Consider the following 16,718-nt stretch of genomic DNA (forward strand, 5'->3'; position numbering starts at 1 on the left):
AGAAATAAAATATTAAAAAAAAAAAGTTGAGTTCATCTAATAGGTGGGAAAAGGTATCTTTTTGTTTCAATTTGCATTTCTTTGATTATTGGGTGCAACTCAGTATTTATTCATGTTCATTAGCTATTTCATGTCAGTCTCCTGTGATCTGCCTGTTTGCCCTCTGTGCATTTTTCACTTAGCGTCTTCTGGGTTTTTCTTATTGTCTTACATTAGCGCCTTTTAAATCTGCCTTTTATCTTAAGCCAGCCATCACCAAGGCCAAGCAGGCTTTCTCTAACACTCTTACTTTATCACTTGTTACAATCATTTTTAGACATCTGTGAGCCTCTCAATACTTCTTTTGCCAGAATTCTGGGTGATCAGCTTTAGGTGTTTTTAGGAGAAAATGATGGAGACATAACTGACTTAACAAAGGGCATTTCCATTCTCTAATTTCCAGTGAGCAATAAAAAGAGTACAAGGGAGAAAGCAGATTCTTTTAAACCAACCCAGATGGAAGAAAAATGGAAGGCTCATCTCCAATCACCTTCCCTTAATGATATATATAAGTTCTAGACAAGTATCATTCTCTGAACTTGCTTATTCTTTCATTTCTCTATGGCATTAAACATTCTCTTCTCTATATCCATTTCCTCATCTGTCTTTCTGGCTGTCCATTCCTTCACCTCCTCCTTCCAATTCTCTGTCCCTTGTATCTAGCAAATGTACAGCCATACTAGTTCAGCTGCTGAATATTGCTGCAAAAAAGTCACACAATCACGTGGGTATTTTAGTTGAGACCTCAGTATGCTAGGCAATTCTCTCAAATGCCCTTAGCTCCCTCTTCTATTTTGCTTAAGGAATTATATGAGATTGCCATTTTAGTGCTTAATTCCTCAATGTCTTTCTGCTCAGGATAAAGTAAAATCCCTTAAATATGATACAGGGCACACACAAAGGTCTCTAGGATTTGACTCCTAGAGACTTCTACATAGAACCAGTCACTCACCAACATGTATACATCATTGCAACCCCAACCAGTTGTTTCTTAAGCCTATAATGTAATTTCAGACTCTGTATCTTTATATGCTGCTTTTCTATGTCTAGAACATTTTCTCCTTAGTCTTTTCCTGGCAACTCCACTGAGCCTTTAGAACTCAGCTTAAGCAAACTCTCTTCTAGAGAGTTTCCTTGAATTCCACTCTGATTTAGATATGGTGTCTCTGTATCCCTATGGTATTATAGGCCTACATCTAGCATAATATTTAACTAGATAAAATTTTCTTTTCTGTTTCCCTAAATAAACTACAACCAATTTGAGGGCAGGAATCATATGTCAGTTGATTTTATATTTGTAGCATCCATCGGTGCCAGCATACATTAGGGTGCTCAATCAATGTTTCCTAACAAGTGAGTCATTCAACATTGGTCTTTGTTAGCTTATTTATGAAGCCTTTCCTCATTCTTAGGTTGAGATGCTCCTTTTTCTCCTCTAATGCACTTTGTACATTCTTCTAATACAGCTCTTGTAAAACTGCATTTTAACAGTCTCTCTCCGTCAGTTGGATTGTGATATAGAAGGAAGTAACTAGCTGGGCATGTATTATTGGTTTGTGTACTGAACCAAAACTCCACACTCTGAGGAAGCTCACTATGGTCTATAGCTACACATTTCCTTAAGCTCCATCTAAGGGCCCAGGGCATAGGTGAATTTTCACATCTCACGGAAAGCATGACAGCTCAAAGCCCAAAGTTAAGATCCATTTGATTTTTATTCTCTTCTCATTTTTCTGTGCTTTCCGAAGTTTAAAAAAGTATATGTATATTGCTTTTTCATCATTAACAGTTATTAGCAAGCTTTACAAAACACACTAAAATATATGCCTGCTTAAAAAAAAAAGGCAGAGTACTTTCCAAGGATACTTCATGTAATTAAATTTTAGTAATGCTAACTAACACTGGATGGAGAGAATGATAGGAAGGGGAAAAAAAGGAGAAATACCCACCATTATACTTAACACTGTTGGCCAGAATAAGGTTGACATCATCCAGAAAGCTCTCCCGACTCTGGTACTTGTGCTTGGAGATATTCTGTAATTAAAAGAACCCAGGGACTTAGATATATGTACAAATTTACTGGCTTCCAAAAAGACATTTTATCTCAAATCATTCACCTTACGTATAGTCTCTAAATCCATTGGACTGATAATCACTTTGTAATAATCTGGAACAAACTTCTTATTAACTGGGTGATGAAATGGCCAAGACTAGAAAACAGAAAGCACGAAAAATTAAATGGAAACCATTCTTTATACAAGAGATTCTCAACCATCATTGGGTCACAAATATTCTAAAGGTTCCAACAAATGCTATGAACCCCTTTTCCCAGAAAGACACACAAAATTTTGTATACAATTTAAGGGGTTCATGGATTCCTTTAAGGAAGAATCCCTGCTCTATACTCACAATTAAAACTTCTTATTCCCCAGTCCTATCCAGAAGTTTTATAGCATGAACACATATATAACATATGCCTACAACACAAAAAGAAACTCAGTTCAGAATTCCTAAGGAAGAATCGTTACCAAAAAATGATACAGTCAACATAGTAGTCCTGCCATAAAGTTTGTAAAAGACAAAAAAAAATCAAACAAAAGATAACAAATACTGGATAATTAATAAACTGCCATCTGTTAAGAAGCACCTCTCAATCAAAAGCCTCCCATTAGCTGGCATCCTAATTTCTCTCCTGGGCTATTCAGGAGCTTTCATATACTGAATGTCAACAATAGGAAAAAAAGATTCTATATCTACAGATTCCTGGCCTCTGATTTTATTTATTTATTTTTAAAGATTTTATTTATTTATTCATGAGAGACATAGAGAGAGAGAGAGAGAGAGGCAGAGACACAGGCAGAGGGAGAAGCAGGCTCCACACAGGGAGCCTGACGTGGGACTCGATCCCAGGTCTCCAGGATCATGTCCTGGGCTGAAGGTGGCACTAAACCGCTGAGCCACCGGGGCTGCCCATGGCCTCTGATTTTAATGATAAAACACTCATACAGCAAAAAGGTCAGTTTTTAAAATTATATGCCAGTTTGCATTTATAAACACTACCCTTCAGACTCCCCAACATACATACCCATATATACTCTACTGTCCTTTCCCTTCCCCTATATTATCTCCACAATAGTTATTTATTTATTTTTAAGATTTTATTTATTTATTCATTAGAGACACACACAGAGAGAGAGAGAGAGGGGCAGACACAGGCAGAGGGAGAAGCAGGCTCCATGCAGGGAGCCCGATGCAGGACTCAATCCCGGGACTTGATGATCACACTCTGGGCTGAAGGCAGGCGCTAAACCACTGAGCCACCCAGGGACTCCCCTCTCCACAACATTTAGCACAGAGACTACTTACATCTGGAACTGCCATCATTTTCTGGGTGACAATGTTGTCCAGAATGAAAGAAAATGCTACTTGGTCATCATCATCCAGCAAGGGGTTGATAGCTTTCTCTAAACGAGCCAATTTATCTTCTTTCTGATATGAAACAAAGCAAGGAAGAAACGAGGTTTCCCTGATGTGTAATCACCGCAGAAACTTATTGATAATTTACGGTTCAGTTACCTACTGCCCTTGCCCAAAAAAGCCTAACTGAATTCTCAACTTCAGTTCCAGGCAGAGAGTCCAAATAAGAGAAATGATATTCTAGTGAAAGGATCAAAAGGGATGTACCAACCGCTACTTTAAGTATTCTATCTTCTATTATTGTAGGTCACAAAGATACACATCCCTGGGAACTGATAACTAGCTCCCACAACAAAAATATCTTCACCCAGTTAGGTTTTAATATTATGCTGTTTTTATAACGATTTTATTTATTTATTCATGAGAGACAGGCACAGGCAGAGGGAGAAGCAGGTTCCATGCAGGGAGCCTGACGTGGGACTCAATCCCAGGTCTCCAGGATCAGGCCCTGGGCCGAAGGCGCTAAACTGCTGAGCCACCCGGGCTGCCCTATTATGCTGTTTTTGCTGTAAACTGTTGCTGAAAACACTGAACATACTGTTGGTTACTGACTTTTACATATGGGAATTGAACCCAAAAAGTTCTTTTCAGACTATACTAGGAATAAGTTTATGTTGTAATTGTTCCACATCTTCACCAACACTTAGTACTAGCAGTTATTTTTTAGTCTTTTCAGATTTTAGCCTTTCTGGTGGGCATACAGTAGCATCTAAACATGGTTTAAATTTGCATTTCCCCAATGACTGATCAAGTTAATCTTTCCACGTTTATGAGCCATTTGATTATCCTCTTTTATGAAATGTCTACTTTAATATTCACATCATCATCATACTCCCACTTTTTATAAGCTTGGAAGGTGCTATTTTTTTGGTAAGAAAATGGATATAGGGGCACTGGGTGGCTCAGTTGGTTAAGCATATGACTCTTGATTTTGGCTAAGGTCATGATCTCAGGGTTGCGAGAGCGAGGCCTGTGTCAGGCTCCATGCTGGGTGTGGAGCCTGCTTAAGATTCTTTCTCTCCCTCTGCCCCTCTCCCCACTCCCTAAGAAAAAAAAAGAAAATCTTTAAAAAATTAAAGTTTCTCTCTGCCAAAACAGTCTCACAGTCTCTTAACTCTAGCTGACTTCTCGGGAATTCACTTTTCTCAGCCCTTTTTAACATTTTGTGGGTTCTAGATTTCACTCTTAGCTACACTATTTAATAACTATTTAATAGTTAATATATAATATTTACTTGCCCAGGGCAAGTAATTTTTTTCTATGGATCTCAGTTTTTCCATCTACAAAAGAAGGAATTGGATTATATAATTTCTCTAACATACTAAAGATCCGCTATTTCTACATTTCTCTACTTTTCCTTCTGTTACCATTCCCTCCTTCCTCAATCCTGCTACTAGCCATCCTCAAGTTCCACGCCTTTTTCTCATTTTATTTATTTATTTTTATTTATTTACTTATTATGTTTTAAAGAGTTATTTATTTATTTATTTATTTATTTATTTATTTATTTATGATAAACATAGACAGAGAGAGAGAGAGGCAGAGACAGAGGAGGGAGAAGCAGGCTCCATGCCGGGAGCCTGACGTGGGACTCGATCCTGGGACTCCAGGATTGCGCCCTGGGCCAAAGGCAGGCGCTAAACTGCTGAGCCACCCAGGGATCCCCTATTTATTTATTTTTAAATATTTATTTATTTAAGTAATCTCTACACCCACCATGGGATTCAAATTTATGACCCCCATATTCTGAATGAACCAGCCAATATAGCCACTGGCTTTCTCTCATTTTAAATATCTTACCTCAAAAAAAAAAAATCTTACCTCTTTGAGTTTTTCATCACAGAGATCCAGCATAGATTGAGAGATCTGGGTCAATGAGTGCTTCGGACCTAAATTTATAGAGGAACAATAAGTGAGGCCTTTAAAAATGGGAGACGAGAGCTGCCAATACCTCTCTAGACTTTTAACACATTTACTTAAATGCCTAGGATGTGCCAGGCACCATCCCAGCTGCTAGGTTAGACAGATATATTAGTTTTATCTCCATTTTTCAGTGCTAACACATGACAGATACACAGTATTGATAAATAAACTAATTTTAACTCTTTCTTATTTTTATATATATGCAACAGTACTACTATTGATACTGCTGCTTTTAATACCTTGAAAGTAATACTATCGACAGGGAATGATAATTTAAGAATGGCTGAAGACATGAATGCATGATACAATCTTTCCACACTTAACATATAAAATTCATGATCACAATCTTTGTTTATACAACTCATGGTTTAGAATGTCCTTCCAACATGAGGCTAATCCAAAGCCTTTGTAATAAAAGATTCTCCATCTCATCTCAGACTACTGAATTTCTTTGAAATCCAACAAGAGCTTCAGAAAATACTCGAACTATTTCCTACAGTCCCCACTTATGGCTGCTTTGATTTACGCTCATTATAGAGATAATTAAAACATTTTCATCTAGGTGCAGTAATTCTGACTATTTCCTTTCAGTATCTTTTGCTTGACTATCTTTCTCTATTTGTTTATTTAAGTGTTCCCGAGACCCTAAGCCTCAACTCTGTTCTCAACTAATTAATTAATCTAGCATTTATTTGTTTATTCATTCAATGAATGATTAGGGATAGTCTGTGATGTATTCAATGATGAAAATAAAGGGAAAATAAGACACAGTTCCTACCTTAGCTCTTGGGTCAAAGAAAATGACATGAAAATAAATCACTGCCAAAATAGTCTGAGTGCCTGAAATATTTATGGATGCACCGATAAGCTGGATAGTCTGGAAATACAGACTAAACAATAAGCAAGAATTGGCCATAGGAGGGTAATTGTTGATTAGGTGAATAGGTGTGCTGAGGTTTATTCTACTTCTGTATATGCCTAACAATTTCCATAATTTTTTTAAAAAACTGAGTATAGTGCAAATAGAGAAATACACTGGTTTCTAGGAAATATGGGAGGGTTGCATATGAAACATGTTGTAAGCTGCTTTACAACAATTAAATCTGCATACTGGGAAGTGGGAAAGGCTTGCTGTGGCTGATATTTGAGTAGTGTCATTAGTGAAGAGTAGAGATCCACCATGTAGACCATCACGTAGACAAGACAGTGGAAAGACATTCCAGAGGGAAGAAAAAGTATACAGAGATACAAAGATAAGCAAAATAACAGAAATATGCGGCAGCACATTTCGCAAGAACCATAAGTAGTTTAATACAACTGCAACACAGTATGCATAGAGGATAAACAGGAAATGGAACTTGGAAAGGCAGGAGGGGCCACATTAGAAAGATCTCGCCAATGATACAAAGCCGCTAAAGATTCCATGCTGAAAAAATTTTCAAATCTGTGTTTTAGAAGAAATTACCCTATCAACAGTGTGAAGAATTATGGCAAGCAGCAAAGGGAAAATCTGGAAGCTGCTGCAAGGGGTCAAATAAGAAATGACAAGGGCTTCAACCAAGATAGTAGCAACAAAGACCAAAAGGAAGGGGATGTGTTCCAGCAAACTGTATGTAGAGAGTACAATTCATGGGACTTAGTAACCTATGAATATGCAGAAGAGAGGGTAGAAGCAACAATGACCATGTCTAGGATGTACAACTAGATAGATGGTAATATCATCAGTCTAAATAAGGCAACCAGATAGAGTTGCCAGAAGGGCACCTGGAGCCACTGGTAGCATTGCTACTACTTCTATTATCAGCAACGGGTATGAGGAAGAAAGGGGATTGAGCTAGAGAAAATTGTCAGGGGATCCCTGGGTGGCGCAGCGGTTTGGCGCCTGCCTTTGGCCCAGGGCGCGATCCTGGAGACCCGGGATCGAGTCCCACGTCGGGCTCCCAGTGCATGGAGCCTGCTTCTCCCTCTGCCTGTGTCTCTGCCTCTCTCTCTCTCTCTCTCTGTGACTATCATAAATAAATAAAAATTAAAAAAAAAAAGAAAATTGTCAGGCTGTAAAAAGGTCATAACTTAGATTTTTATTTTGTACTAACAATCTCTACCTAAATGACCTACAGGTACCTCAGCTCTGTACTTTCTAAGTCGACTCTTAACATCTCATTCCTCTTCCATTAAGTATTTATCCTTGTAACTTGAATGACAGTTGGGCCTAACAAATGTGTTCTTCCCTTCTGTGTCGAGCACTCTGCTAGGCCCTGAGAATACAAAGATGAATAATACATAGTCTCTCTGGGAGGTCACAAAGTGACTGGAGATTCGGATACAATAATTCAGATTCAGTAATTATATAGAACACAGTTAAGAGTCATAAAAGTTGGGACGCCTGGGTGGCTCAACGGTTGAGCGTCTGCCTTTAGCTCAGGGCATGATCTCTGGCCAGGGATCGAGTCCCACATCAGGCTCCCTGCAGGGAGCCTGTTTCTCCTTCTATCTCTCTGCCTCTCTCTGTGTGTCTCTCAGGAATAAATAAATAAATAAATAAATAAATAAATAAATAAATAAAATCTTTTTAAGAAAAGTCATAAAAGTTGATTTAATTGTACTGGGGAGGCCAGAAGATAAAAAAAAAATGGGTATTTTGGGCAGTATGAATAAGTCTTCATGAAGAAATGATATGAGTTGGTCTGGAAATAAGAATGGAAATTCACCATTGAAAGGGAACAAAGGGCATTCCAGACAGGGCAAAGACCATGCAAGAGGCGTGAAGAAATGTCATAGGAGAGTTAGTGAAATATAATGCTGAATGTGGTAGGAGTCTCTAGTACGTATGGGTGCCAGGCACTGGACAGGAGACTAGATAAATGGGTTAGGCATGCTTGTGAAAGAAAGGTCTCAGAATCTAGGTACTGCTATTGTCTCATGTTTACAGATGACAAAACTGAGGAGGCTGTGAGAGGCTGTCTAAGGTAACTTATCTAAGAATTTGTCTAGGGTATCTTAGTAAGTGGCAGGGCCATGACTCATTATCTGTATTCTTTTTTTTAATTTTTATTTATTCATGATAGGCACACAGTGAGAGAGAGAGAGAGGCAGAGACACAGGCAGAGGGAGAAGCAGGCTCCATGCACCGGGAGCCTGACGTGGGATTTGATCCCGGATCTCCAGGATCGCGCCCTGGGCCAAAGGCAGGCGCCAAACCGCTGCGCCACCCAGGGATCCCTCATTATCTGTATTATTAATCCCCACACTAATACATGAATCTGTGCTCAAGGATACAACTGGAGATCAGAAACCTTTATCCCTTATATGCAGAAGCTATACTGTTTCCCCCCTTTTAAGAACAGAAAGCAGATTTCTTATTCCTTCTCTTTGCAGATCTTGAGCAAAGTGAACATGTAAGAGCCCCTATAACAAATCTATAGATCAAATCAAAGATTCACACACAGCAAATATGGTCATAGGCACACATTCTGCACAGGTTCCATCCATACTGTCTCCTCCTTCAATTTAATCAGTCCCACTTCCTCCTTCCACTAATCTTCATGCAACTGTTTCATTTCGACAGAAAGACTTCAAATTCTCCAGAGAATACATTAAAAAGTGGGACTAACCACAATAGCCAAACTGTGGAAGGAGCCTCGGTGTCCATCGAAAGATGGAATGGATAAAGAAGATGTGGTTTATGTATACAATGGAATATTATTCAGCCATTAAAAATGACAAATACCCACCATCTGCTTCGACGTGGATGGAACTGGAGGGTATTATGCTGAGTGAAATAAGTCAATCGGAGAAGGACAAACATTATATGGTCTCATTCATTTGGGGAATATAAATAATAGTGAAAGGGAATAGAGGGGAAGGGAGAAGAAATGGGTAGGAAATATCAGAAAGGGAGACAGAACATGGAAGACTCCTAACTCTGGGAAACGAACTAGGGGTGGTGGAAGGGGAGGAGGGCTGGGGGTGGGGGTGACTGGGTGGCGGGCACTGAGGGGGCACTTGACGGGATGAGCACTGGGTGTTATTCCATATGTTGGCAAATTGAACACCAATAAAAAATAAATTTATTATTTAAAAAGTGGCACTAAAAAGAAGCAATATTATTATTTTTTAAGATTTTATTTATTTATTTGAGAGAGAGAGTACGCATGAGCAAGCACATGAGCAGAGGGAGAAGCAAAAGGAGTAGGAAAAGCAGACACTCTGCTGAGCAGGGAGCCCAATGAGGGGCTCGATCCTGGGACTCCAGGATCATGACTGAACTGAAGGCAGACGCTTAACTAATTAAGCCACCCAGGCATTCCAAGAAGCAACATTAAAGGACAAAAATGTGCACTGATTTTCATAATCCCAAAATGCATATACACTGTAGATCCTTTCAGTCAGTACAATCTAGTCTGAATTTAGGACTAGTTAGAGACAAATAAGGATCTGAAAGGTGATCTTTGCAGTCAAGGAACAGGTGATTCTTACCATTATAGGTTGCACTATTTTTCACAATGAGCTCCAAATGTTCTCTGAACTCTTCCCGAGATGGGTAAAGGCGTTTGCGCACATTTTCACGGAGTGTTTGTAAGTCCATTGGTCGAGTGATGATTTTGTAGTAGTCCTTTACAACCTTTGCATTGACTGGAGTGTGGAAAGGGTAGGTCTGTGCAAATAAGAGACAGCATTATCCATGAGCAAAGAACACCTGGCAGAGCCAGTTCCTGAAGACTCTCACATCTTACCTGTCTACCTGGCCATCAAGTCTCAAAGGAATCTTTCTAGATGAAGCAGGTAGATCTGTTTCCTCTACTAAACTATTTTTTAAAAAATAAAACAAACCAAAAAACTACATCCCAAAGATTAGGAATTCCATATACCTATGAGTATACTCTACTGCCCTCTATCTGAAATCACAGATAGAACAAAGGGCTTTGCCATTCCTACTGTAGAGATGAATGTGATGAACTCACATTTGGAAGATCTCTCATGTCATTGATGATAGACTCCAAGATGGAGGACAATGTCACCATTGGGTCTGTCCGGCGCCGGTGGATGGATTTATGAGGTCTCTAAGGAGAAACGGGAAATCAGAGTGCTTCTTTAGATAAGAAAAACAATCCTTTCTAGCTATAGCTTAGAAATCTTGTAATGAACGGTACACATTATTTTCAGGGCAAGGCCAAAGGAAGAATCTAAGGCTGTGCTAGAGCCATGGGTTAGAGGGCTGAAGGAATCAATGAGAACCCCACCTGGTTAGAAAGAAGCAATGGAGATACTCACATTTAAGTAGTCACAGTGAACAGTGGTTCCAACTCGCCGTTTCTTCTTGGGAGGAAGTTGCTGTTTAGGGAACTTGAGAACCAGAGATTTTCTTCGAACCTCATCTGCACTGTAATCAATGACACTTTCATAGCATATAGTCCCTAAATCTAGTCCCCAGAAAAAAAACAACTACAATGAAGAAGTCCAAAGTACCTGAGCATGAGCCTGAGGAGGAAAAGCCAAACCAAAGGCCAGATATCCAATTTTTTTCTTTTTAAAGATTTTATTTATTCATTCATGAGAGGGGGCAGAGACATAGGCAGAGGGAGAAGCAGGCTTCATGCAGGAAGCCCAATGTAGGACTAGGTGTCCCTAGATATCCAAATTCTAAGGCTCAGATCAGGCAAGGCCTCATAGGATCTCCAAATTAATAAAGAACCAGGCAAGACACAACCTCACCTCAGTTTCCTATTTAGAAGATAAGGGAGCTAGGCTAAAGGAATTTTAAGAATTCTTCCAGCTCCAACATTCTATCTCAGGGTTCAAGGGCTAGGAAGCTAAACTTATACTGGAAACAAGGAAGAAATTAAAAACTGGTATGCAAAAAAAAAAAAAAAAACTAGCTTGAGTTTCCCTCAATCATTAAAAGCCCATTCACCTTTTTCCTTTCCATTGTATGGGATCAAGACACTACAATTTCCTTTCATAGTGTGCTTCAAAACATGACTACTATAGATACTGATAAATTAAATCAAGAATGGAAAAAAAAACCCAGGGTGTCTGGGTGGCTCAGAGGTTGAGTATCTGCCTTCATCTCAGGTCCTGATATTGAGGTCCTGGGATTGAGTCCCGCATGAGGCTCCCCACAGGGAACCTGCTTCTCTCTCTGCCTGTGTCTCTGTCTCTTTCTCTCATGAATAAATAAACAATCTTTAAAAAACTTTAAAAAAAATTTTTAAAAACCCACACTTAATAGAAGCAGAAACAATTTGTATGGTGGTAACTAGACTTATGATGATGACCACTTTGTAGTGTATATAAATACCGATCTACAACACTGTACATACATCTGAAAATTACATAATGGTACCCATCAATTTTGTCTCAATCAGAGACAAATGAATATAACTATACGTCAAATTGACTAAAAGTTATACACACACACACAAAAAAAGTTATACTCAAAAAAGAGTTCAAATATATTTTGAATACCCTGGCTGTACAACTTCAATGGTATATAGTTTAAGGACAATAAACTACAGAAAACACCTTGAATCTACTTTATAAATTTGTTGTTAGTGATATTGGTATTACAATTCCCAAAATACTTTGTATATGACAGATATACAGACAGAGCAAATGAATAAACATATTGATGGTGGAAACCAGGAATAGGATACAGATATAAATGGGGAAAGAGGAGGAAAAATCTGTAGATACGATTTGAATTGGAGATTTTGATGTGATCTATAATTTATGTGTATTTCCTAGCCTATCCACTAAAAGCCTAGCAGCAATGACATCTCAGTGGCAATGAGCATACCTAACACCTAGATCTTGGTTCTAAATACCATTCTGTGATAAAAGGAACCAGGGCTCCTTGAAGAATGGCTGATTCTAAGTCTTGAACAAGGAAATTTCAAGGACAGCCTAAAACATCTTGTGTCAGAAAGCAAAGACGTTCTCAAAGATTTACAGGATTGTTTCAAAAGGACACAGGATCTGGCTTTAAGAGGTCAAAAGTGAGACAATATGGTTATCACAATTGAAAACAGTGTTAATAAATTATATTAAGTTTACAAAAGGAAGAATTTCAGAATCTATAGAAATACTCAGAAAGGAAAGGAAAGCTTTTCTTTATAAAAATGCCAGTTAATATAGAAAGAATGCTATAATTAGAAAAACCACTATTTTACAACCCTTGATGTAACAGTTCAGTTAGGCAACAATCATCAATGGATGCTACAACTACTGAAAGATTGTTAGGGTACAGGATATTCGCCCACATGCATAGGTACCTTTACAAAGGTAAAAACATACCTTTATTATAGAGGGTTCTGGGGATCACCACTTAAACAAGATGATCAAAATAGTAAGAAAACCTGACATTATGTGCTTCTTGATGTGGTATAGTAAGTACATAACATCACCTCTTTAGTAAACTTGCCAAAGACATTTAATCTAAACATAATCAATGAGAAAACAACCAAACAAATCCAGAATATAGGATATTTTAGGAGACAACTGGCCTGGACTCTTCAAAAAAGTCAATGCCACGAAAAACAGAATAGGCAGAGAGAACAGTTCTAGATTAAGAGACATTCAAAATGGGATGCCTGGGTGGCTCAGTGGTTGAGCATCTGCCTTTGGCTCAGGGCATGATCCCAGAGTCCCAGGATCGAGTCCCCCATCCGGCTCCCCACAAGGAGCCTATTTCTCCCCCTGCCTATGCTTCTGTGTGTCTCATGAATAAAAAAATACAATCTTTAAAAAAGAGAGAGAGACACACACACTCAAAATATTTAATGTTTGAACTGGGATTGGATCCTGAATTGGGGGTAGGGCAGGCCATAAAGGACATTGTGATAACCATCTTTTAGGATGGTCAGTTACTGGAACTCTCTGAGATTAGGGACTTTACATATAGGATGAGTGCCTTAAAGTAAAATAGGAAGAGCACCTACGGCATGCCAGGCACTGTGCTACATGTTTATATAGTCTGTCATTTTATCTTCATAACTACCTTGGTAAGGGTGGTTTTATTTGGTTAAAATAAGGAAACTAAGACTCAGAAAAGTTAGGTAGCAAGCCCCAAGGCAAGTGGTAGAACCTAAAGGAATGCTTCATGACAAAAGACCATAATTGTCATTACTGGCAATAATTACTGAGGAAAATCCATCAAAGTTCCCATGTTCTGAGTTCCACTCATATCTACCCCTGCCACCCTTTGATATCATCAACTTTGAACAGATCTCTCCATAGCACTTCCTGCCTGCTATCCCTTACCTCTCAATTAGCTGTTTTCCCAGGACGATCTTGGTCCCTTCAACCTTGATAAGTTCTTCATTATCATTATGAATGACTGTCTTTTCCAACTCCTCCTCCTGCTCCTCTGTCATGGCAACAGGGTTGGAAGGTGGAGCATTTGTTTGATAGTAGAGGGGGCAGAACTTGTTTGTCCTCATGTGCCCAATGGCACCACAAGCTCCACATTTCAGCTGAAAAAGAAAAAGTATCAACGTGTCAGAGGTAAACAGGCTGCCTAATGTTTGCTTTACAAAATACATACAAGGCAGGTGCTGAACTTTTGTTTTAACATAACTATTATACACCTTTCAACAAGAAGCCACTTGACAAAAGAGCTTGTATGGAAATGACAATTCAAAATAAAATGCAATCCAGAGACTGAATTCCTCTGGTGAGGAAGAACAGGGAGACTATTTCCACTCTCGAGTCAAGTTGTAGAGTATGAAAATGTTAAATATGCAGGAGAAAGTCTGTTGGAAGCTGAAGACTGTATTCAGCAGCACAGGCAGCCAAGCATGGGTGTATTTTCAGTCCCAAGGAAAAGGTTCAATAATACCAAGTTTCTGTCTCAGTTTTGCAACTGACCTCAGTTTCAGCTGTAATATGAGGTCAACTGTATATTTATATCATATATAAGAAAGCAACTTGAAAATATTTAATCACCTCAGTACATGTTACCACCAGCTTACATTTGCTGAGAATTTTATAGTTTATAAAGTACCTCCCATGCATTATATCACTCCAACACTATGAAACAGCTACCATTTCAAAAAAAAACAGGTATAGTGGTAAAGGTTAAGGTCATAGAGCTACTAAATGGCAGAACCAGAACCTGAAGGCAGATCTGTTTCCAAAATCATGGTTCTCTCCACTATACCACAGTGTCCTCTTTTTATGTTGTACATTATAGTTACCTTGTATAGTAATGTCTGGAATCCTACTTAAGTTATGGAAAGCAACCTGTACTGGTAATTTTTTTGTTGCCTCTTTTAATATGCACAATTTTAAAAGTATGTATGTATGTATGCATGTATGTATGTATACACACATACACAAAAGTGCACATTAAAAAAAAATCTATCTCGGGCAGCCCTGGTGGCCCAGGGGTTTAGTGCCACCTTCAGCCCAGGGCGTGATCCTGGAGACCCGGGATCGAGTCCCACGTCAGGCTCCCTGCATGGAGCCTATTTCTCCCTCTGCCTCTCTCTCTCTGTGTGTCTCTCATGAATAAATAAATAAAATCTTTAAAAAAAAATCTATCTCAACCAAGCCTACCTCAACTCCTAGGAAATATTTCCAACGGATAAAGTATAAAATGACACCCAATGGCACCAGATTAGGTTGCTGGTACCAGTCACACTGGTACTGATAACACCTGAGTAGCCACACCAAATCAAACTAGCTTTCCACAATACTGCCCTTATTCCTAGGTTAGGGAAGATGCCAAAAGCTAAGGGAAAAGGTATGCTTCCTTCCTTTGCCTTGTTAGCTATGGTCACACCACTTTATATTTACTTTTAGATCAGGACGCTCCTTCATTTTTTTAGGCTTCTTCTCAGGAGGACCCTTAAGCTTCTCCTTTTCCTGATTCCGCTTGAGCCGCCTAAGTTGCTCTTGAATCCTCCGCCGTTCCTTTCGCATCTCTTCTCGATGCTGTTCATCAAAAAGGGCAAACTTTCGACTGAATAACAAAGGGGAAAATATCACGGGACCGTAAGCAAAGCCAAACCAAGATGACTGTCATGATAGCTAAACATCTCAGAACTAAAGTAATCCATCCAGCTAGAAATAAAAGGGACTACTTGGCATTCCCAACTCTCCCACTCATCAGCCTTCCACATGTAGAGAGGCATCTCTCTCAGAATAAGACATTCTGAGTCATCCCTAAGCTTTTTGCCAACCAACCACAATGCAAAGGACCCAGGTTGAACTGAAAACAGGCCTTTATTTTGTAGCAAATTTGAAATTCTCCCTGTGATTTGGCCCTGTAAGAACCCAAAGACCTAAATAAAGGCACGCAACCAACACAGACCTCCAACTTCCAACTGTACAGAATCCGGTCACTAAAACTCAAGCACCTACCTCATCCTCTTTCCCCATCACTTTTATCATCCTCCCTATCATAATGGAAAGTGTTGAGTCACACTCACATGAATTCCTCATCTTTTGTGGTCCGTATGCGCACATAGGCATCAATGACAGCAGGCTTTCGGACTGTCTCACAGCGAACATACTCTTTCCCTTCTTCATCTCGAAATGTGCGATAAATTTTGAGACAACGGCCAGTGGCAGAAGAGTTAAGGCTGGTCACAGAAGCTGTATCATCATCTCTGTGATTGTTTCCTGATGCTGCAGAACCTGCTGCTGCAAGGCAGAAAGAGATTTCCACACATTCCCCCTACCACTCAAATGGTCATTTTCCTGGGTTTGAGTGGAGACCTCGAAGCTCAACATGCTACAGAAGTACCATTCTACAGAAAGTATCAATGTCACAACCAGGCCCAAAATATACCAATTTGTCCTTTCCTGACTTCATTTTACCACTGCCACTGTTCCCATTTTCCAAAGTGCATGAAGTTCTGAAAGGAACTCAAAGAACTATGTTTGTTATAGCGGACAGAAAAATAGCAGCTGTATTCTGATTCCTCTGAGTAGCAAAAGGAGAAAGTCCAAGTAGCAAGTAGTTGATCATTTTAAAGAAAAGCACCAAAGGGAAAAATGGTGCCAACAAGTCCCAAGTCTTAAGGCCTAGATTATGCCTCTCAAACTTGAACATGAATGAATAGGATCCACCTGAGGATTCTCATTAGACTAGATTCCAATTCAGCAGAGTTTGGGGTATGGCCTGAGAAGCTGCATTTCTAATGAGCTCCTGTGTGATGTAGATCCTGCTGGTAGGACTGTACTGATGAAAAGACTTTATCACATCTTTACAAAGTAGTCAGAACACAAAATTTTACAAAGCTTTTATAGAGAGGAGAAAACAAAGGAAAAGACTA

The 16,718-nt window shown here is 39.2% G+C and overlaps 1 protein-coding gene across 7 annotated transcripts in view; it reads right to left on the minus strand.

Annotated features, from left to right (window-relative positions):
• The window catches only part of TAF1 (TATA-box binding protein associated factor 1), a 69,529-nt gene that overhangs the window by 28,307 nt on the left and 24,504 nt on the right, over positions 1-16,718 (minus strand). For 6 of the 7 annotated variants that reach the window (XM_077888116.1, XM_077888113.1, XM_077888114.1 and 3 more), the window contains exons 23-32: positions 15,870-16,083; positions 15,235-15,400; positions 13,699-13,910; positions 10,711-10,819; positions 10,401-10,499; positions 9,916-10,093; positions 5,338-5,405; positions 3,406-3,528; positions 2,157-2,249; positions 1,989-2,073 (exon numbers count right to left, since the gene is read on the minus strand). In XM_077888116.1, the coding sequence (XP_077744242.1) occupies positions 1,989-2,073; positions 2,157-2,249; positions 3,406-3,528; positions 5,338-5,405; positions 9,916-10,093; positions 10,401-10,499; positions 10,711-10,819; positions 13,699-13,910; positions 15,235-15,400; positions 15,870-16,083 (1,347 nt within the window). The remainder of the gene's footprint in view (positions 1-1,988; positions 2,074-2,156; positions 2,250-3,405; positions 3,529-5,337; positions 5,406-9,915; positions 10,094-10,400; positions 10,500-10,710; positions 10,820-13,698; positions 13,911-15,234; positions 15,401-15,869; positions 16,084-16,718) is intronic. The other variant, XM_077888112.1, reaches the window with a different exon arrangement.

The sequence above is a fragment of the Canis aureus genome, chromosome X (genome assembly GCF_053574225.1).
Source record: "Canis aureus isolate CA01 chromosome X, VMU_Caureus_v.1.0, whole genome shotgun sequence".
Classification (NCBI taxonomy): Eukaryota; Metazoa; Chordata; class Mammalia; order Carnivora; family Canidae; genus Canis; species Canis aureus.